Source organism: Thunnus albacares, chromosome 3, assembly GCF_914725855.1.
Source record: "Thunnus albacares chromosome 3, fThuAlb1.1, whole genome shotgun sequence".
NCBI lineage: Eukaryota > Metazoa > Chordata > Actinopteri > Scombriformes > Scombridae > Thunnus > Thunnus albacares.
Window position 1 is genome coordinate 12,920,701 of NC_058108.1, and position 22,505 is coordinate 12,943,205.

General features: G+C 39.0%; 1 protein-coding gene across 14 annotated transcripts; it reads left to right on the forward strand.

The window, feature by feature from the left end:
- The first annotated feature begins 669 nt into the window (after positions 1-669).
- pecam1b (platelet and endothelial cell adhesion molecule 1b) lies at positions 670-20,683 on the forward strand. 14 transcript variants are annotated; one of them, XM_044346472.1, is made up of 16 exons: positions 670-858; positions 970-1,005; positions 5,885-6,181; positions 6,649-6,930; positions 7,015-7,290; positions 7,398-7,670; positions 8,583-8,861; positions 9,069-9,347; positions 11,567-11,668; positions 11,786-11,816; positions 13,204-13,283; positions 15,967-16,020; positions 16,908-17,000; positions 17,541-17,597; positions 18,755-18,777; positions 20,418-20,683. In XM_044346472.1, the coding sequence occupies exons 1-16, from the start codon at positions 816-818 to the stop codon at positions 20,517-20,519; spliced, it is 2,307 nt and encodes a 768-aa protein (XP_044202407.1). In that variant the 5' UTR covers positions 670-815; the 3' UTR covers positions 20,520-20,683. The 14 variants fall into 14 exon arrangements, 12 of the variants coding, with proteins under 12 accessions (XP_044202407.1, XP_044202409.1, XP_044202410.1 ...); XM_044346474.1 differs by having other exon boundaries at positions 16,911-17,000; XR_006402821.1 differs by lacking the exon at positions 13,204-13,283 and having other exon boundaries at positions 672-858; positions 16,911-17,000.
- The last annotated feature ends 1,822 nt before the right edge of the window (positions 20,684-22,505 follow it).

Here is a 22,505-nt window from a genome sequence, read left to right on the forward strand (position 1 = left end):
TGACTAGTTTTTAAAAGAACAGTCAAAATTGGAGAAGTCGTTAGTATGAGTCAAGATCCAAAAATGTTGCATTATCAGGATTATTTTTATTATTTTCAGACTCGACAAAGCTCCTCTAGAGCCACAGAAGGCATAGTTTCCACAGACTCAATAGTCCCTCCAAAGACCAGAAAACTGTCACTTTTGGAATTGAATCAAATCTTTGAAGTCAAAAATGACGTTCCACTGATTGTTTCTTCATTGGGTAAATCATGATGGAAAGTGTGTGTACCAGTGAAAGTAGTTCCACCTATTTGTGTCCTGTAAGAGCCAGGCTGAGATTTATGTCAGAGGAAACAGTTTTCAGTAGCTGAGCCAAACGATTATCTTCATCTCAGGAAATGGGCTTTGCTACACAAAGAGTGTTGTCTTGCTCTTGTTCTTCTCTCTACCTGCTCAGGCCCTGCCAGCCAAGGCCAGAGGTCAAAGGCCTGACTACTGCACCCCAAGCAATACAACATTATTGTGACTACTGATTCACACACACATACACACGCATACATGTAGGAGACCAGAGGAGAACATTCCACAACAGCAAAGAACCGGGCGGCACGAACATCCTGAGGAAACAACACTCACTTCCTGTCAAATTAAGCCAAGCCGACGGCTGCTCGGGGTGATAACCGCCACCACTCGCTCACCACTGAGTGGCTGTAGTAGAGCACCACCTTAGTATCAGCTCCCACCCACCAGTTCCACATCTGCCCACCGCCCATCAACCAGCCTAGTCACAAGTCCGTTAACTTACAGGACAGTCGGCAGTGTTCCTCAACAGGATGGGCCTCCTACTACTGCTCACCTCCACGCTCCTGTCCAGCTGTAAGACTCCTGCTCTTTTACCTGCTGTTTTAGGATCTCTTTGGATTTCTTTTTGAGGAGATGGTTGATAGATTTGTCTCTAATCTGGTGCTTTTCTTATCTTGTTCCAAGACTTCCATCCATGGAGAGTGGTGGACGCGCAGGCATGTAAGTATAATGTGTTCTGGATTAAGGTTAAGACAACCTGCATAGAGACAGTTTACTGATTAGACCACCGACTCATCGCTTTACTTTCCATATGTGCAAAGTTATTGTTCTGTTGAGCACTTTTCAGTGTGAACACTCTTCAATCAGCTGTCAAACACTAAAACATTCACTCAGTATGAGTCAGTGGAAACAGTCCTGTTTGTTATCAGAGCTTTCTGATGGCGAGTGTGTGGTACAGTGGAAAAGTTGTGGTAGGAAGCGTTGGGAACGTGTTGGTGAGCAGTGTCACACGCCTCCCTGTCCTCTCAAGGCAGTTGGTGATGGAAGGCATTAGGTCGTGTTATGGAGCTGCAGGAAAATTAGCAAATCTAGGTTGGAAGTAAAACCCATATTTTAAGTGGCTTTGTGGATTTGATTATTGTGTTTTTGTGGTTTCTCTGTCAAGCAGAATGTTATAGGCGGCTCTGATAAAGAGGTGAAAAGGAAATTTCATAGTTTAGTTTTTTTTTTGTTTTTTTTTTTTAAATACACAAAAATGACAAAGAACAAATTATATACAGTGCAGGGAGAAGCAGAAAATCAGTGGGCTTATTTGAAGCCTCCATCCAAAAAAATGTTAAAATTTCAAAATGTTATAGAAAATATTATGACTACTTAAAAGTGATAGAAAACTAATAGTAACAATATATATATAATAACAACAACAATAATAAAAACAAAAATAAAAACAAAAGTGTGTATGTGCATGAGCGCATGCATGTGTTTGTGAGGGGGATATTCGTTTATACACCTGTTTATGATACATCACTATACGTCACTATGGGTGAAACAGATAAAACAAGGATAAGTGGACAAAAATACACGGAGAAAAGCAGTTACAAAACAGCAGTTAAAAGTGGGAAAAGCCATTCCATAATTTGGTATCCCTAAATCTTATCGAAATTTGACCTCTGCAAGTGAGAAATTTAGGAGGATCAAAATCTGAAGATTGACAAGTTGAGTAAGAATGGATTGTGAATTTGCTTTTAAGTAAGTCTGAGACTGCTCAGGAATATTCCCTTCACTTGAATGTATCTTATAAATTAAAACACATATTTGAGAAATACTGATGTTATAAATAGTAAGAATATGGAGTTTCTGAAATGGAGAAGCAGATGAGATGTGTGACTGATCGAGTTGCAATCCTAACAAAACATTTCTGAAGGATCAACATTTTGTGGAGTAGTAGGAAAAGTACTTACCCAAACTATATTACAATATGACAGAATTAGACTGTAATGAAGAGTAGAGACAGTGTGTGGTGACAAGATGACTAACCCTCCTTATTATACCAATAGATTAATTTATTTTTCTGCTAACCCGGTCAGTTTGACCTCTCCAAGTCAAACTCTCATCAACAATAATTCCCAAGAATCTTGTAGTTGACACTTGAGGCATGTCAACAGACTCAATTGTGATTTTAGATAAATCTTTAGAACATGATTTTTTGCCACTGAAAATGATAAAGTTAGATTTTTATATTCAAAGATAGTTTATTTAATCTGAACCATGTAGCGTAGGCAGTTAAACCAACATTAGAGAGAACTAGGGTTGTGTCATCTGCAAAGATTATAGGAGAAAGGATATTTGAGACATTGGACAAATCATTAATATAGATAAATAAAGAATAATAATGGTTCCACAGGGGTCCATTATTGGACCCCTGTGGAACCCCACAGAGTAACAAGCAACCTTTAACACAAACACACTATTTTCTGTTGGAGACAAAACTTTTTAACCATTTGTATGTAGTATCATGAAAACCATATTTATGCAACTTTTAAAAATAAAATATGATGGTTAACTGTATCAAAAGCCTTTGAAAGGTCGATGCAAGTGTTTATTGAGCTATTTTCCCAAATGAGAAAAATTTTTTATTTTTAGCTTCATATCCACCCTTAAATCCCCACTGTATCTCTTATATCTTTGGTCTCAGCCATGTTATATGGATGCAGCCAGTGCTCAGTATGACTCACACTATGTATCAAGGGCCCATAGCAAATCTCTGCTCTGCACGCCTGATTTTTCTCATCATCAGGCCTGCCAGATCCTGCTGAATGATGTTGGGTGTGGGCCAGATTCAGCAGGCTCTGAGATGGTGATAGGTCTCCCGAGTGGCCTGTTTGTCTAACAAAGTGCTTTTCCTGCCCTTTTTTTTGTTCTCCTGGTTTGTTTACTGCCCCACAACACCCCACTCTGAAGTCACAACAGCAGCCTGTTGTCTAATACTCGACCATATGGGTGATTTGGTGGCGAGGCTTGATGTGCACGTACAGATGCTTTTTGTTTCTGGTTACACTGCGGAAAAGTAAGCTGTTGTCACTAAAAGTTACTTGAAAGTGCCCTACTCTCTGGATGCAGATAACATGAGCATCAGAAATAAAAAGTGTATCCTAAAAGACAAAATGTTGCTTTTAGTCTTAGTCTTGGACAGTCTCTTCAACATTTGTGAACATGAACACGTATCTCCTGTAAATCATTCATTAGTTTTCAGCTGTTCGTTCCTGCAAACCACATGAGCATTTGAGCTGATTCGTGGCTTTGGGATTGGTGCAAGTGATTATCAAAACGTTCATATGTGGCCGTGTGAACGATGCAGTTCGACTGCTGTTATTAAACCAGAGACAATGAGGCTGAGAATTGAAAAGCATCCTGAAAAAAAACATGATTAATAACCATGAATAGATTGAAAAAGTTTCTTCAGAAATATGAAATGAGTGACTCATGAGGGCTGATGCAGGTTATTACAAGACTTTAAATTGTGTTAGGAAGACAAGACAGTGGCTTGTTGTTGTCCAGACCGAGGCTTTAATTTCCTGATAACAAGTTGTGGCCAAGATGTGATATAGATAGTATACAGGAGACTGTGGATACAGAAATCATAAATCTGGTTAGTGTATCAGGTGGGTCAGGATGGCAAAACATGCAGTCACATATCAGGTCTCACCCAGTCCTTTTCCTCTGATCGCCAAACAAGCTGCTCAAAATGGTTCTCCAAAAGCATCGGGGCTGTTTTCATCAGCTCCAGCTGCAGATAGAAAGCACTCTTCCTTATCTACTGTGACATTGTTGTTGCTTTGTAACATCAGAACGCTACCAAAGACATTAGCAGTGATGCATGAGAGCATTGTTTCTTGTATGAGTCTCATAGGATGCTGTCAATGATTCCATGGTAACACACCTGCTTCCTGCTAAGCAGAACCCAATTTTAAGGCAACAGAAATGAAAAATGTCAGTGGGCGTCATTATAAATATGCCAGTGTTGATTTGAATGGGGAGTGATTAAAAGGAAATTCTATTCAATCCACTTCTATGCAAAGCGAGGTTCAGAAATCTCCGCCTAACAAGGTAATGCATAATTTGTGGATGTTAAACCTCAAAGGAAGGAGGGGAAAGTCACACACTCAGAACTCCATCACAAGTATTTTAGCACAGCTTGTCTTTGTCTGGACATCTGAATGACATATACTGTATATATACTCAGTACAGGACAAATGTAACAAAGGGGAATCAAGATGTACATATAGACTCATAGAGAGGTCAAGAAAGGACTTCAACATCCACAAGAGCCAATGAATACAAAATGGAAAAAAGCAACAAAAATCACAACTTAGAAAATCGTCTACAAGCTTACTTTCAAATGAAGCAATAAGTCTACTTTTTTTACTGTGTCAGCCCACATGGACTTACAAACCAAGATTAACGTTGCAGTGGTGAAGATTTTGACAGAAAAGAACATTTTAGATATAACATTACATCACTATCAAAGGACTTTGTTTCCTCTCCCAGTCTATACAAATAAAAAAAATAAATTAATTCAAAAAAAAATTTAAATAATCATCAAATCAGACAACATAATGAGAGACATTTTACTAAAAGATATAGTCTAGCCCTTAAAGTAATACTTTTTGGGAAGTATATTTAGTAGCTTTTTTGCTGAGAGTTAGATAAGAAGATTGATACCATTGTTATGTTTGTACAGTAAATTTGAAGCTAGCTTAGCTTAGCATAAGAAGTGGAAACAGCTAGCCTGTGTCGCCGCCAAAGCTCTATAGATGACAGACTGAACTTCATATCTAACTCTTGGTAAGAAAGCTAATAAGTGTATTTCCCCCAAATGTCAAATTGTTCCTTGAATATAAAAAGCAATAAAACATGGACATGGACATCTTCAACCTCACCTTAAACACATAACAAACAAAGTCTTGCCTCATCAGGGAAACCATTAAACTCACTTGTTTTGTATCTCAACATAACTGCACAGACTTTTAACAAGATCAAATGTTGTACGCGTAAGGTTCTACACTTTAGCGACAGTATGTAATTTAGGTTTCTACCAAATATCAACAAAACATCTTTTCTTACATAATGAACAATGTGCACTGACTGTCATTTTAATATTAATATTACACTGTAACCTGTTTTGAAAAATAAGAAATAAATTAATAATGCAAAATAAAGGTTTCATAGTGTTTGATTGAAATGTCCCACTTAATGATCTCCACTGAGCTGTTCAGACATGTTCACGATTGTGTTCCGAAGTCAAATTATCTCACATTGATGTGTGACGGTTAGAAGTTTCCATCCTGTGTCAGAATTGTTCTTGTGTAAATATAGAGAAGGAAACACCATTGAAATAGAGGAAATTGTACGCTACTACAAAAAAATCTAAACTTAAGATTCACTTAATTAAGTAGCTTTTACATAAAGCTTTCAGTCTGAGATCAAATGAATAAGTTCAACCTTTAGGTTCAAAGTAAACTGCCTACTCTTTTTCAGTGTAGTAGCTTACCTTGTAAATCAGCTAATTGCTAATACATTTTTTAAACTCACTCCCCAGTATTCACAATAAAAGGCATCACCCTATTCATCGAGCCCAGTGCTGATGTCATTCGAGACACCAGTGTGATACTGAAATGCCAGGCCGTTGTCAGCAGCTCAGGGCAGGAGCCACTGAGTCGTCATTACACCATATACAAGGACGGGGAGGAAGTCTACACCAAGACCTCCAGCACCTCGGAGGATCTTCTGTACCGACTGCCCGAGGCCAGAGTCTCCAACACCGGCAAATATAAGTGCCAGATCACCATTGAGGACAAAAAGATGATCAGCGATTTTAAGAAACTCACAGTAACAGGTTCGTTTGTCTATCTGGATGTTATTAATAGCAGTTTGACAAGTTTACATGAATTTGAATGTGATCAGATGAAGTTAATAGGCTACAATTGGGAGCAATTTTATTTTAAAAATACCACAACAGTTTAAAACAGTTTAAACATCTGTCTGCAGAATATTCCTAAAAAGGTATTAAAATTTTAATGGAATCTGGTGCAAGAAAAACAGATCTATGGAGTTTTGCCTTTACACAAACATTACTAGCCATAATAGTGAAACTAGTGAAGGCTTGATTCCAAATGTTTGCATGATCATGAAATAAATTTAAATTTTATGTGACTGGAATGATGTGTCTGGGAGCAACAGCAAGCAGGAGAATTTATTCAACATTGGCAGAAGATGACGGTGTTTCATTTCCATCTGCTTTTACAAGCTTTATTGCACTTATGCTTACAATTTGAGCATATTCCTTTGCATTTGGGTCTCTAGGCCTGTCAGAACCAGAGGTCCACCTTAACACGGGTGTGGTCAGTGAGGGGGAGGAGGTAACAGCCAGGTGCATGGCACCTGGTGAGACAGGCTCCATCATTTTCTACTTCTACGAAGACTCCAAAGAGATCCTGGAGAAGAAGGTCAACTCCAACCAGACTGAGGTGAAGCTTCGCTTCAACAGCGTTGGCATCCACAAAGTTCACTGTGCCTACACTGTCCTCGTGATGCCAGACTCCTTCAAGTCCAAAGATAGCAACACTGTCCACATTTCAGTCAAAGGTAAGTAGAGTTTTGATCTTTCTTTACTTTTTAAAGCATCAGACCCGCCTCAGGACTTTCTCTCCATTGACTTTGTCTCCACAGAGTATCCCATCACACTGGATTTGGACATTTCCCCTACGTACAAGATCTATGAAGGAGACAGACTCGACATCTTGTGCACCATCATAAAATCTCAGCATAGCTCTCAAAGTATCCAACTGTTCTTGAGCCAGGGGACCCAACTTCTCCGCAGTGAAAGCACTGAAACCAAAGTCAGCCACAACATGACCGCACTGGCAAAGAACTCAGGGGAGTTTGAGTGCAGATTAGTGATGGGAAATGTAGTGAAAGTTGCCACGAAGACGATTTCAGTGACAGGTGAGTAAACCTGTGTTTCACCTCTGATATCATGCTTTTCATCTTAAAAGTACTGATGTCTATAGGTGTTTCTTATGTAATGACTTGGACTTTTTTTCTATTCACAGAGCTGTTTTCAGTGCCCATTCTCACCATGTCTCCTGCTGAAGTCTTTCAAAAGGACTATATGACACTAACCTGCAAAAGTGAAAGCTTTGCCTCTGAAAAACTCCGCAGGGAAGAGTTGATATACTCTCTGGATCCATCCGAAAACGCACTGAGCGAAAACAAAGTTGGGGAATTTTCTGGCCGGGCCCTGCTGCATGATTTGAACTATACCTGCATAGCTCGAGCCAAGGGCATCGTGAAACACAGTAACACCCTGACTGTTCGTCCTAAAGGTGAGCTTGCTTGCCTCTTTCAGATGCAAAATGTAAGAAACAGATTAACAGTGGACTCAAGCTCAAGTGTCAGCAATTTGACATGTTGGCCTCATATCTCTTATAAAATAATCTGTTTAGTAAACCACAAGACACTGCTAACAAGCCAATTGTAAGTTGTTGAGGAGATTCCTCTCATGTCAGATCAGACTGTAAAAATTATTTTCCCCTCACAGTTCAGGAAAAAGAGGTTTAAAAAACCCTTGTAGTAATTAGACCATCTCTCTATATTTTCAGTTTTTATTCATGCCAACTGCATGGATGTATGACTTAGTATACAGAAAATGCTTTAAGCAAATGAGCAAATACAAATTAATTCCAACTTAAAGGTGCTATAATCAGTATATATGTATATATTAACAATGGATCCAATGACTTTGTGTAATGTAAAAGGGGTCACTCATAGTGACACACCCACAGAGAATTACAATATAAACCAATTGCAGTTCATCTCAGCTCTGCTGGGATTTTAGTATCTGTCAGCTCATTGTTTTGATTTCTGGTCTGCAAAACAACTGTTTTTGTTATCTTAGAAGCAGCAGGCAATTATTTTTAGTGGGAAAAGCTCTAAAACTCCATTGTACTCTACCTGTCTAGCACCAAACAGGAAGACACAGTTAGCAACTAGCTGGTGAACATAGCTGAGCATTAGCAGCTAAAGAAACAGATTTTTCCCTCAGGAGTTGTTGGAGACCAAAGACCGAGCTAAAAGGTTTTGAATTTACATGTAAATTGGATTTACATTAATCAGATGGACAGACAAAACACACAAAAAGCATACAGGTTAGATTACATATTTCATGCTTGAAAAGAGCTTTTGTTTTTGCTTCATAGGATTTGCCCCCACTTTACTTTTCTCTTTCTCCTCTTCAGTTCCTGTCTCCAATCCAAATATCTCGGTGGTTGACAAGGTGGTCCTCAAACAGCCCTTCAAGATACTCTGTAAGTCGGACAATGGCAGCCTGCCAATAAACTACACCTTGCTGAAGGACAAAAGCCAACTGAGCACCATCAGCGTCAAGCTGCCCAGTCAAAAAGCGCTCTTCACAGTCACCGTCACCCATACTGATGAAATAAGCAAGTATACGTGCGAGGCAAAGAATAGTCACAAGAAAAGCCTGGTCAGTGAAAAACTCAACGCTACTGTCATAGGTAAATATTCAAATCTGATTACTATGTTTTTGATTTGCCTCATCAACACTGGACAATATATTCAAATCAGTCAATGGGTTACTGCATGCAGTTTTGCACAGTAACAATAACCCTGAAAAAACACTTACAGACACCCTTTAATCATATAATTTAATTAATGAAAATGAAGTTAAAATCTGTTTATAAATATGTTTTTTTTTCTCCCAGTGCCTGTTTCGAGGCCGACTCTGACCGTCATCCCCCCCTTGCCCGAAATCTCTGAGGGAGATGATCTTTATTTGATATGTGGTACCCAAGGCACCCCGCCGGTAACCTTTAAGTGGTACCGTGTTGGAAACAAACAGCCGCTGCACATCACCACCTCCAACGACAATCACACAAACTACCAGGTCTTCGGGTTGACCAAACAGCACAGCGGCACCTACTACTGTGAGGCCGTCAACCACGGCAACAATGCTGTCCACAGCGAGTTGGTCGACATAGAGGGTAAGACTGAGGGGTATACACACTTTGTAGGGAACCCAGCGCTTCTGTGGTCTCTGATCTTTCATGTCTAACATCCCTATCAAAACAGGCTTGCAAAAAATAGCTTTAAACTAAAAGTAGAGAAAGATAGTTAAGCTCCAGACGCTCAGTCGGCTAGCACATTTTTCATGGATGTGGTGAGAATCAAGTTCAGCATCTACACAAAACAAAAGCAAAAGTAAAAAACAAAATAAAATAATCCAGGGAGAGTTTTTTAAAAATGTGTTCAGATTGAACACAGCAATTTCATTACCTCACTTTAAAGACTAACTGCTCCCAGGTAGACAATCTTGCTTGCGCTCCAAGCTAACGAGAGATGACTAACCATGGATGTATAAAGAGAACTGGATACAGGAAGAGGCCTGGGCTTTAAAGCAAATTTGACATAGCGGCCAAACCATGTAATTATGTCACGTGATGCACACTGGCCCAAAAAGACTTTTTCCCATAGACTTACATTGTCAAAGACACGTCTGTAAATCAGCGGATACAAATACAGCGTCACACCCCCACAAAATGACTTGTCTCACTGTGAGAATTTGATCTATTCAGTCTGATCACATTTCAAAAGCCTAGAAGAGCCACACGATTGAATTGTTTTATCCCCATTCAAGTTTAGCCGAAGGGCAAAACTGGAAGTAGCCGACTCAGCCGGCGAAAGTCACCAGTGCAATTGCTCTATGGGCCCCACAGATGCGGAAGCAATGAGGAAGAAGTTGAACTTTTTTGGCTTCATGCGCCATTGAGCAACTTTCATAGGAATGAATGGGGCCCTGCCTCCGGCGCTGTATCTAGTTCTCTTTATACATCCATGTGACCAACCCTGTGCAGCAAATCACAGCTGGGTGTGGCCACAATTACAACAGATCACACATGATCACACTTAGATGTGATGTAGGCCGTCATCAAAGATTCAACAGAGTTTTCAACCCGTAATATGTCAGTGTAGCAATGCTTTTCATCCATACAAGATCTAGTGTGAAGCCTTTACCACTAGCTACCATTGCACTGACTGACTCTGTGTATGTGTGTGTGTGTGTGTGTGTGTGTGTGTGTGTGTGTGTGTATCTCAGCTCAGACTCACACTGATCTCAAAACTTACCAGGAAGTCCAGTTCTTCCTGGTATTTTCCTCCAAACCCTTTTTTGCGTCTCTTCATGAAACAGTCATATAACCTCAGGATAAGGGTGGATTTTTCACTCATGCTGAAACATTTTCAACTCATATGGACTCATCTTTACTAAATTGGTGCCACTTACAGAGTGTTCAGTCTGAATAGTCCTTGAAAGTCCTGGCACTGCAATGTCTGCTTTTTTATTTTATAGTCAACATTAAACATAAGGGACACTCCAGTGATTGAGTTTCTAATTCTTCACATAACTGCACAAACATAAAATAGTTAAAGCTACACTATGCAGGTTTTGGAAATACACTAGCATAAGACTCTAAACCAAACCTCTGCGTTCCTCCTTCCCCTCCCTCTCCCTGCTCTGTTGCACTCCACCAGCCCCTCACCTGCACCTGCTTATAGCATGCACCTGAGGTATTGATTTCTCTGCAGTGACTGGAAGTAAAGGAGCTCTTAGATTCAACTAATGAAGGTATCTGGAGCCTGTGAGTAAGCTATAGCAGCATCTTCCAGAGGCTAATGCTAACATGGAGCGTCGATACAAGAGGAGTAGTAGGCCAGAAGTATGTTAATGTATTCATTGACAGCTGTGAGCTCCCACCCATGACTTTGGCCTTCTCTAATTGGCTAGAAGGGCGAGGCTCACTTAAAACCTTAAGAAGGGAATATCTCTGTACTGCTGCCGAGCTGTTCAATGAGCCCGAGTCACAGAACACCTCTCCACATTAAGATATGCTTTGAAGCATATTTCAACAAAAAAGATATAAGAAAGAACATACATACTGTAGCTTTAACATCATATCACATCAGCAGATATTCAATGCAGTTACACAGGAGTTGGTGAACTATAGACATCAGTTTGTGGTATCACATTATTCTTTGTTTCTTTTTTTCATTTCTTTTCAACCCTGTTTTTCACTCTGCTCCTTCGCCTCTCTCCTCTTAAGCAGCCTTTGTCATACTGTCCTGTTTTTCATTATCCTACTTCCTCCTTGTGTTTTTGTTTGTCACTGACTCTCTCTTCTCTCTGTGTGTCTCTCTCTCTCCATAGTTAACCTGGCAACGTGGAAGAAAGCTTTGATCGGGGGGTTCTGTCTGCTGGTGGTCTCGGTGCTGGTGGTGGTACTTGTGCTGTGCTTCAGATCCAAGAGAGGTAGAGAGACCTACAGTCCTCCAGCAACTCAGGCCTCTTATATCTAACTATGTATGAAAACCAACCTTCCTCCTCCTCCTTCTTCCTGCTCTTCTCACCTCTCCTCTTTTATTATAGGTAAAAGAGAAGCAGCTGCTGAATTGTCAGTGTGAGTTGGCTCGACTCCTTGCTTCCTCTGAATATGACAGATATTGTAGAGAGGTGACAGTGTATCTAGTTTTATTAGCTGGCTAAGATGGCTGATGGTCTATGACAGTGTTTTGTTTTCCTATTATTTCCTATTATTTATAGACTTACTATAGAACCATACTTGTTGTTTTGCATGTTTGAGCCCATTGAGAGACAGCTTTTGAAATATGTCTCATTGATAAGTTGTGTAAATAAGAACAACTTGTCAGAAAACCAGACCTGTAGGACAAACAATAAGCAAATATGGACATCTTGAAGTATAACTTTAGCTAAGAAGGTTACTGGTTGGCAGCCAGCTCTCAAATTTGAGTGGTTGTAAATAACCTAACCTAAAATTGTCAGCAGTAATGTAAAGAATGTGAGGTTTGTGATAGATCGGTACGTATTTAATTCATTCCTAAAGGCAATTTCAGTGTCAGAACACCCAAGTCACTCATAAATCACAAAGTCAAATGAGATAAATAAGAAACTAAATCAAATCTGAAAAAGCCAAATAATGTGCAATATCTGAAATAGATCAAAATATCAGAATAGAGACTAAAAGTGGGATCATAATTTAATCCCTTATATGTATTGAATATACATTGTACAATGGTACTGCTCAGTGTTATACTGCATATTAATAATGTAAGGAAAGTAGATATAGAGTATGTCTGGTATGTAATATGAAAAAATAGTTGTTTGGCAGAATAAAAGTGAAGAAAAACACAAAAAAGTGCAAGAATACTCAGATATTAAAGGTACCCTGTTAATTTCTTTGACCACTAGTAGCGCTATGGAGCAATGTTTTGATAATTGGGCCTTGCTTTGTTTGTATCTCATGCATAAAGAAAGGTATACACTGACGCTACACATTCCTACCAATGGTTTCACGCTACAGCATTTGGTGGTAATGTGCCAAGAAAAGTAGCCACGCCTCAGCAAAATGGAAGGAAGAAGATGACTGCAAGCTAGCAAACATGAATGTAAAAAATGTAGGTTTAAAAAGATTGCTTTACAAATATTTTAAAAGGAAGGAAATGCATTCAACACATTTAAGCCCCATGTGCTAAACATGACATAGTGCACAATGCATAGTGTGTTTTGGTGAGAAACACTGAATGTAAACAAAACTTTGTTTCAAAGAAAACTCCACAGGGTACCTGCAGCAAGAGGCTGCCACCAGAGTGACACCACCTTTCATAGGCTACAACATGCAAAACCTCAAGTATAGTTGTTTAGGTGCATTATTAGTTTGTGTCAGAATTTTTTAAAATAGTTTTTCTGCTTTAGATCATTTGGCATTTAATAGATATCTGCTTGATTTTACTGCTGCCAGAGTTGACTTTATTTTCACCATTTCTCAGAAAGCCTTCGAGCCCTAAATCAGATGACTCTTTAAGATTGAATCTAACCCACGACACAGAGGTTTATAAAGCAGCCACAGGTAGCTTGGTTTTACTATTCTCCTGTGTAGCCTACTACTGACTGTCCTCATCAGTCATTACTTTAACAGCCATAGGTCATTTCTTTTGCCTCAACAGTTATAGCATGTTTTGTTTAGTAGTCATACTCACTTCCATGATCCATGTTCTAATATGCATGCAGGGGTCATATTGTTGTAACCTGGCTACTTTTGTTTATGTAACTGTCCATGTTGCTGTAGATATCCTGTTTACATGCAAGCACATTATCATGTCTGTGTGTTTGAGTGCATTGTCTTCGTCTGTCTCTGACATTTTGCATGTACATTGTGTTTGTGTTCGTGTGTGTATTCCGGAGGCAGGAGAAGTAGGATGTTGTTAGAACACAGTTGCGGTAGGAAGTAAACTCTACAAGGTACAAGCAAGTGTTATGCAGGAAGAAGCTGCTTAAATAGTAAAATCATAGAACATGGCTTTGACTGTCAAGTGTTGCAAACTGCTTAGAGCGCCCATTATCATCTTCTTCCAGACGCAGCGCCGCACTATGATGGCATGGAGGGGAGAGTGACCAATGGGACGCGAGATAGCGTGGCGTCGCTTCCCGCTGACATCAGCAACAGGAGCAGCTACAGTATTCCAGCCACAGTGTAGAGACACCCTGATGTGGGAGGGACTTGAATTCAATTTTTAAAAAACTTTCAGAGAAAAGGAAGTTCTAATAAAAGACTGAGAGCAAAAAATCAAAAGGAACACACAAGGCAGTAATCGTGCTTGTCACGCCAAGTGTTGTAGGATTTGGACATTCTCTTCATAGATGGGATTTCTTAGTGAAAAGGAGGGGCGTGTTACAACCAAAAAATGAACCAGCACCCGCTGCTCCCTCTCCCCTCCTCCTGCAATCTAGATGGCCTTTGATTTTATACTTAACATTACTGTCTTTGTCCTTTGTTTCTTCGTTCGCCATGTCTGTGCGATTGCATGTCCTCTAAATGTTGCAACTGCTCTGTTTGTCTGATAAGCATCTTTAAAAGGAGTTGGTGAATGTTTGATTTGTATATACATTTTTATCACCATCACAGGAAATGTGTGTATATATTTTTGGTTGATCCCTTGACTGTCTGAAAGAGACACTTGTAGAATAAAGAAGTTGGTTTTATTTAGAAGCGTGTCATTACCATTCATTTTGCTCCAGCTGTTGCATCTGAGGCTAAATTCATATGCTGAAAACTTTTGAAGTGCAAAAACTGCTAAGTGCAAGAATGTGTATTATTATGATGCATGTATGAATGTTTTATTATGGGCTCTGGATGGTGTTATCATACCAGCACGGGTCCAAAGTGAGAATTCCAACATAACATTAAGTCGATTCATTCTCTAAAAAGGAATGCACAACAGAGACTTCCTTTAGAAGTTGAAACAATAGAGTCTGCAAGAAACTTCCTAAGTTGGCACAGAACAGGTTGGGGGGGGGGGGGGGGGGGGGGGGGGGGGGGGGTGACTGTTGATAAAACTGGTAGTGTCGGGGTGGATAGGGCTTATTTTGTTTCAGGCCAGGCAAGTTTGAATGCATGCAGCAGGTGGAGGAAATTAATCACATAAGACTTGGTTGAGCTCTGTGTGAGATTACATTACCAACCAGGAAATTGCAATGGAAGTTGTTTTGCCAGAACATACTGTGCAGTCGCTGCTGAATTAACAGCCTATTGTGCTCAAGGCAGTGGAAGATGTGTGTGTATATGAGATGAAGACTTTAAAATCAGCTCCTTTACTGATTTTGTTTTTTGTTTTGTTGGGAGCAATAAATTCAACACTATGAGGCCAAAATGTGGAGATATGCCACAAATACATGTCTTTTATCTCTCCATTACTACCTTTAGAACAGAATAAAATCTGAAAATATTAAAGGAATAGTTTGACATTTTTTGGAAATTAGCTTTCTTGCTGAGAGCTAGATGAGAAGATCAATGCCACTCTCATATCTGTCCATTATATATGAAGTTACAGCCGGGAGAGAGTTTGTTTTGGTTTGGTTTGGTTTGGTTTGGTTAGCTTAGTGTAAACACTGGAAACAAAGGGAAACGGCTAACTTGGCTCTGTCCGAAAGTAAAAATAAGTTCCTTAATTTTTAATACTATTTGTGGTTTCACTGGGGGTTACTTTACATTCAGGACTATTCCTTTGCCAGGCGTAGTAACTTGCCAAGCAACCAGCAGATGAAGTTGCTGCTCCTGGCCAACAAGTAGTTCTGCACATAATTCCCCTTAAAACCAAAATTACTTTTAAAACTAGATTAAACTAACAAGATATTACATGTTAACTTGCAGGCAGAGCCAAGCTAGCTGTTTTCCCTTGTTTCCAGTCTTTATGCTAAGCTAAGCTAGCATAAAGTGAGCCGGCTCTCACTTCATATTTACTGGACAGACATGCGAGTGATGTTGGTCTTCCCATCTAACTCTGGGAAAGCAAATAAGTGTATTTCCAAAAATGTCAAACTATTCCTTAAAAAGGTATTCAAACACATCACCTAGATGTCAGGTGATATTCAAACCTGCGGCTCTGTAATTCATGATTTTACAGTTACAGTTAATTACCTGTTGAGGTATGTTTTTATTTGTTCTCATTGTTGCAGATTCTGTACAAGTACATTACAGTGGGTTGTATTTGTCAGATGCCTTATGTACACGTCTGTCTTCCTGTGTCTCATAGTGAGAGTGGACAAAGCAGTCACCAGTGTGTGGAGCGAGCGACCACCTGAAGAAGGTGAGCTGGGCTTGTCAATCAGCTTTTGCTCAATGCTTTTACTTAAAATACCTAACAGTGACATGAAAGAATGTATATTTACATGGGTTGACCTGAAACTGAGCATCTAACCTCAGAGAGTTTTAATCTTTCTTCTTTAAAAAAAAAAAGGTTAAAACTTCCTTAAAGCCTATGTAACTTTTGCTGGATAGCTTCACTGTGTCCTCAAGTGATATGTATGGAATAACGGTGAATGGTAAAATGTAGTGTAACAGTTACACAAGTAGAAAAGAGTCATAAAGTCAGCAAACAGTCAGTAACGTCAATAACACAGCAGTATTTATTTAAAGATTGCTTACATTAGCTAACATTAGCCACTATAAGCTAAACTAAGAAACAGAATGTGTTATTTCTTCTTTCAAAAGTTAGTCTGTCTTTAAGTGTAAGATGTTCCTAAACCAGTCAAACTATAGTCAAACTATTTCAATGCACCACTAAAATCCGTAGAATACAACAATCCCAACTCAAGTTCCACCTACTAGCTTTTTCCAGAGCTTTCAACTGTATCACACAGTCTTCATCAGTGGATAGAGTTTGACCAGCTGGCATGGAGTTGAATCTATTAACCTGCAAGCTCTGTAACTTATAATTTTCATCTATAGTACTTTCAGGACATACTGTTGGCTGAAAAGTAAAGCAGGAAAGTTCATTTCTGACCTCAGAAACAAACATGAACTCAAAGTCCGAAGCGTGTTATATGGTTGAAAGTTCTTTTTGTCAAACTACTACTTTCATTGTCAAGAATGAACTTTTATGCTTAAGGAAACATTATCTTCATTACAATAAAATAATCATGCAGTTGACTATTTAGTGTGTTTCATAGAGAATTTTGTTTGTTGTGCTCGAAACAGCCAATGACGAGGAGACCAGCATGGTGTCCAACGAGCCTGATGTGGAGTACACTGAGGTAGTGCATCCCCGGGCAGCAGATTCTGCCAAAGGTAAACCGCTTACACACACCATAAAAAACACACTGTCTGCCTGCTTTATTTCTCATCCTTCAAACTCATTACTCACTCACATTACTTTGATAACTTTGTATCCCCTATTTTTTAACCATCCTGCACTATCTCCCTTTCCATTGCACATCTCCTTGCTAAAACCATTTTTTCCTGCTTTGCCAACATTCCTTAATAGTTGATAAGACAGACCAACACTTCCTGGGAGGAGCCTAATTACCCATAATTAAGACATCTCCAGGTTGTTGTAACTGCTGGGATTTCCAGAACCGTTGCAGACCTTATAAACAGGAAGGGTTGAGCTAATTGCCGGGCTGGTTTATGATACCAGCCCCTTCTTCGTTATGCTCCTGTGCTCGAGGTCCCGATGTGCTGGAGACAGCAGTTACAGAATGTGACAATTGTCCATCTATTTTTAGGTTTATGTTAATGATATATCAAACAAACAGTATCTACAGTTGCAATGTAAACTTTGTCTTTGGAAGTTCAAGCAGGCTAATGTGTTGATTTTTACATTAACAGTTCCGCTGAGAAAAGGCACAGACACTGTGTACAGCGAGCTCCAAAACGCTCCACATGGTGAGTTTAAATCTTTAAAGCTGCACTGATTAATATTTTCACATCAACACTGTAAAAAATGACTGTGTGTAATATGAAAGATGTCACTTAAAATGATGAACTCACAGAAAATATTGCCCAATTCTGCACTTCCCTTCAGCTCTGTTGAACGTTTGAGCATCTTCCAGTTTTGTTTTTTTTGTTTTGTTTTGTTTTGTTTTTCTTTGTTTTATGGCCCACAACATTATTGTTTTGGTTCACTCTCACGGCTCTCATCAGAGTCATTTCCAGCTGCAGCAGGTAGCTATTTTTAGCAAAAAAAGCTCTGATAAACCCACTGTACACTACCTGCCCAGCACCAAACAGAAAACAGACAAAGTTAGCGACTAGCTGATGAACATTGTAGAGTGTTTAGAAGCTAAAGAACCCGATATTTATGTCAGGAGTTTGTTGAAAACAAAACAGAGCCAAACAGAGAGTGAAAATTAAATTTGACTTGGGTGATCAGAAACACACCCAATGGATTTAATGTCACTCTGTTCCTGTTGTTTGTGTAAATAGGCAACTGTTTGCTAACTTGTTTGCCACATAAACTTTATAAGATGATATACAAATGTTGTGTTTTCAGCTTATTGCACTGCCCTCAAGTGGCAAAAAAATAAATGAATGTAGCTTTAAATAATTTACTGCAACCTGGTGGTATTAGAGAAACTTCTTGATCATAATAAATATTATTTCCAAGGTGAGAACTTGTATTTCTAATGGAAGGAGAGTTTAGCAAGGCCAGCTACAGAACAGTGACTATATCCTGTTACTACTGGCAGGAACTTCCTGTTATTAGAACAGCACCTAAATGCTGATGTTTCTATCAAGCAGTCTATCGGACTCCTAATGTTTCCTGTTCAACAGGGGCAAAAGAATCGTAAGTTGTTGAGAGATAGCATCTGTAAGAGTGAGAGAGAATATTCTAAATATTGATTCAGACGACAGTGACAGACTTCTCCTTCTCTCTGGGGTGAAACAAAGGCCTCTGCGAAGGAGGAACAAGTGAATCATCAAGGCCAGCCATGTCGTCACAACTGTCAAATGACTAATTAATAACACTGAGGTCAGCCAGTGAGTGAAGAGGGCACACATCCAACACACACATACCTAACCTGTGATGCTTTTCCCTACAGGTGCTGCTGACCATCATGACTATGTGAGTAATAAGCTGCTATCGCACTCATGTTTGTCATGCTTACAGTACTTCTTCCTTGCTTTGTTTGTCACCTGTAACTTGAGAATCGTTTACACGACATGTACCATCAATATATCTGCATGTGCATAATTTGGTGCAGTTTCCTGTGTTTTCTGAAAAATTTGCATAGTTAATGAGATATCCCTGAAAAACATTATTTTTAAAGACAAATTTGATTTGCATCTTCTACAGTTGGATGCTGTGTCAAATCATACTTATTTTTTTTTATAGATGAGTGCTGTGATGTAGTTAAGTTTTAAAAACAATCCTATAAACATACATTGTATTGATATGTCACAATGCTCGGTATGACACACTAATCAACTGTATATATCATTATGAGTTATATAATGCATTAAAGTATATGGACACCAATCTATTATATATGCACTTTGAGTTATACACCATAATGTTTTAAAGACTCATGCATATATTATGTGTTTTTAAGTTCCCATTCAATCCTATTGCATCTATAATTATTATATATTATATAACTGATCTATAACTGATTATAGACATCTGAAAATGATGCCAGTCAGAATCAGTACTTCCAGCAATCACATACATTTTCTTCAGGAAATGCTGCTCTAGTTGAACCTTAACACTGGTTTTATTTTTTAATTTATTCTCTGTGTAGTCGAGAGAATTAGTATGACCAAATCTCAATTTTCAAGTTGAAATAAACCTTACATTCCACATTAACCACATGAAAAGTCAAATAGCAAGTTTTTAATAGTCTCATTACTCATGTATGTTACTTGTACAATTACTAAAACTATCCTCATGTCCCTGCTTTGCCTGCCTCGTTCCCTCCTGATCACAGTGACTCTCTGCAAGGCCAATAATCCAGAGCGAGAGGGAAATGGCCGTCAAAGTTTCCAGAAAAGAACAAAGGCATTTGGGCCGGGGCTTCCTTCCCTATCAGCCAGTCAGATCAGCGCTTTGGCCCAGTCAAATTACCTCCAGGGCCATCTCAGCCAGCACACTGTCCCCCAGCTTGCCTTAATCACCACTGTTCCTAACTGCACTCTTTGTCCCTACATGGTGTTAGAGTCAGCTAAACAGAGGAATTTGAAATAATAAACTATGGATGTGACATCATGATCTAAAAGCAGTTGACTCTCTCATCAGTGTATCATCTTGATGACAGATTGTGCGGTTTGGTCTGACAGTAGCCTCAGTTAAATATCTACCCTTATTATGGTTTGTCTGCTCCTCAGGAAGTTGATGTTGAACTGACAATTTGCAGTTTGTGTTTTGGGAGAAAAAAATACAGAGCATCCTCTTGGAGAGTGTTGTTAGTTTTTGCACCATGAAAAATAAGGGTTGGCACTTAAGTGTTTGGGGAGATGGATGAAGATACAGCTTATAATCAGATTTTAACACATGCAGAGGGAATTCTGTCGTGCATATTTTACCAGAGGCCACAGAAAATGCTTTTGTTCGATTTTGTTAAACTTATTTTGTGTTCTGAGAGGGTTTAAATGTAGTACTTAGTGGCAGCATTGATGTGTGCTTCAGTGTGAACTGCTTTGCATTGCGTGCACTATGTCTTAATTAGCTGTGACAGTGCTTAATGGGTGTGCTCTGTGTGTCAGCAGGGTTCAGTAGAATACGCTGAGCTCAACGGGGAACAACCTGAGATCAATCACTGCAGTCCAGAGGTCAACAACTACCAGGACCTGCCGGTGCCGGTGGATTAACTCTTCTTCCTACATACACTGCTCTGTTTCCCCTCCCACTCACATCTCTTATCCAAACATCTCTACCAATTACTTTTGTGACTCCCCAATCGGTTAAATAATTGACTGCTACTGTATGTGAGCTGTAAATATTTTTTTTGATCCTAATAAAGGCATGAAACATCCTTCCTGTGTTGTTTGGTGGAGTGTGATGGCAGGTCAAGATATAACAGCGACAAAGAAGTTTGATTAGCAGAAAATAACTTTATGACCATCAACTATAATATCATCTTTTAGTGTTTAGTTCCTCAAAGTCAAGTGACTTTTTGCTATTTTCACACATACAGAATACAAGTGCACAGTCCTCACAGGTCACTCTTTGAGCAAAAAAAGGAGCAAAATGAAGTTAAGATTAAATAAAAATGTCTACTGCACATGGATCATGATTCTATTCCTTTAGGTTATGTAGATACATAAAGTGTAAAACTACTATGATATAATACATACAGTATACATTTATGCAAAATAAAAACAGGATGACAATATTCAGAGAATTTATATTAGTTATAGGAAATAAACGATGAACCAAGCTCTATGTACCGATGTGTAAATAAATCAATATTTACGTGAAGATTAATATTTACATCTATATATGTCAGTATATCAGTGTGCAATCATTTATGATAATATGTAGAGAAGATTAGGGATGGGCTGGAGGATTTATCTCACAATGATACACAGAGAAATCCATTGTAGAAAAGGCAGTAATATAAATGTATGCAGTTACAATAGCCTCAAAGTATAAATAAACATGGCAGGTGGAGGGAAAATGATTAAACTAAAACAGTACATTACAATACATCATGGCAAAAAACTGAATATCAGACTGATCAGCTGTGACTGTGTAGAAGTTTCCAGTCATTTCCAAACTTTAATCAGAGATTGATCTTTTATGGTGCAGTGTAGTCACAGATGGTGGTACATCTTAATTCAGTTGTTAGCCTGGGACTCTGGGTTGTACCTCAGCTAATCTGTTCAACACACACATACACATTTGTGTCTTGGGTGTGACCAGTCAATTGCTATGTAAGGCTCAGACTCACCTCCTACCATTGAATCACTCTTGGAAAAAATACAACAGCCTGGCAACTGAGAGCTGCTCAGTTGCAGCTGCTCTGCCCACTGGTGAGATAGCTGCTCAGTGATGTCACATCCTGTCCCACCCAAATGTGTCAGATGTGAGTTAGTGAGTAATGGCTGAGAAAAAGTACAATCTCTGCATCATTCATATGTTTTGTGAGTAATAGGCCTTTTTCACAGCAGACGTTTTCACTTGTCTCACTTCACTTGATAAGCACACGTGTGACTTATAACGTTATGTTGTTCACGTGTCCCAGAGTCATGACAGTGTGACATTGAGCCAGCATGCATAATACCAGGACCCTGAAACGGAAGCAGCTAAATGGAATTCAACCATCATTATTTTTTTTATTTGCACCTGTGTTTTTCCTTCTGTGACATGTCAAAATGTCTTCTGTGAAAAAAGGCCTATTCCCACTAACCCACACCCCTTAAGTTCAGTATTTACATCAATCTACGGTATAGTCCACTAATCAGCTTTTCCTAGTATATACCACTAGAGAGCACCATTGCCCCAACAATGTACTGTGCCACAGATTCTTTTTCTCCTCACTTTGCACTGTTGTCTCAATATGTGCAGCTCTTACATGGATCCATCTTGTGGTAGAACCTTGAAAAATATTTCAGCTACATGTTACACAATTAATATAGAAAAAGTATTCCTCACTGATGATTATGTGCAATGGGTATGAGATAAATGCAAACTAAATATCATGCTAAAATAACACAGGTTAACATTAGAGCAGTGTGACTTGTGAAACAATAAATCTACATGGCATTAGTGCCATATAATCCTGTATTATCATGTCAAAAGATGTGATATTTTACCAGAAGCATTTCTATACGACATTTTGGACGTGATGTTTT

What these genes read in the sequence shown, in the direction of transcription:
- pecam1b (XM_044346472.1), top strand. Translation starts at nt 816, where the DNA reads ATGGGCCTCCTACTACTGCTCACCTCCACGCTCCTGTCCAGCT. An exon ending in TAAGAAACTCACAGTAACAG is followed by an intron (nt 6,182 to 6,648) that starts GTTCGTTTGTCT and finishes TTGGGTCTCTAG; the next exon opens with GCCTGTCAGAACCAGAGGTC. An exon ending in GTGCTTCAGATCCAAGAGAG is followed by an intron (nt 11,669 to 11,785) that starts GTAGAGAGACCT and finishes CTTTTATTATAG; the next exon opens with GTAAAAGAGAAGCAGCTGCT.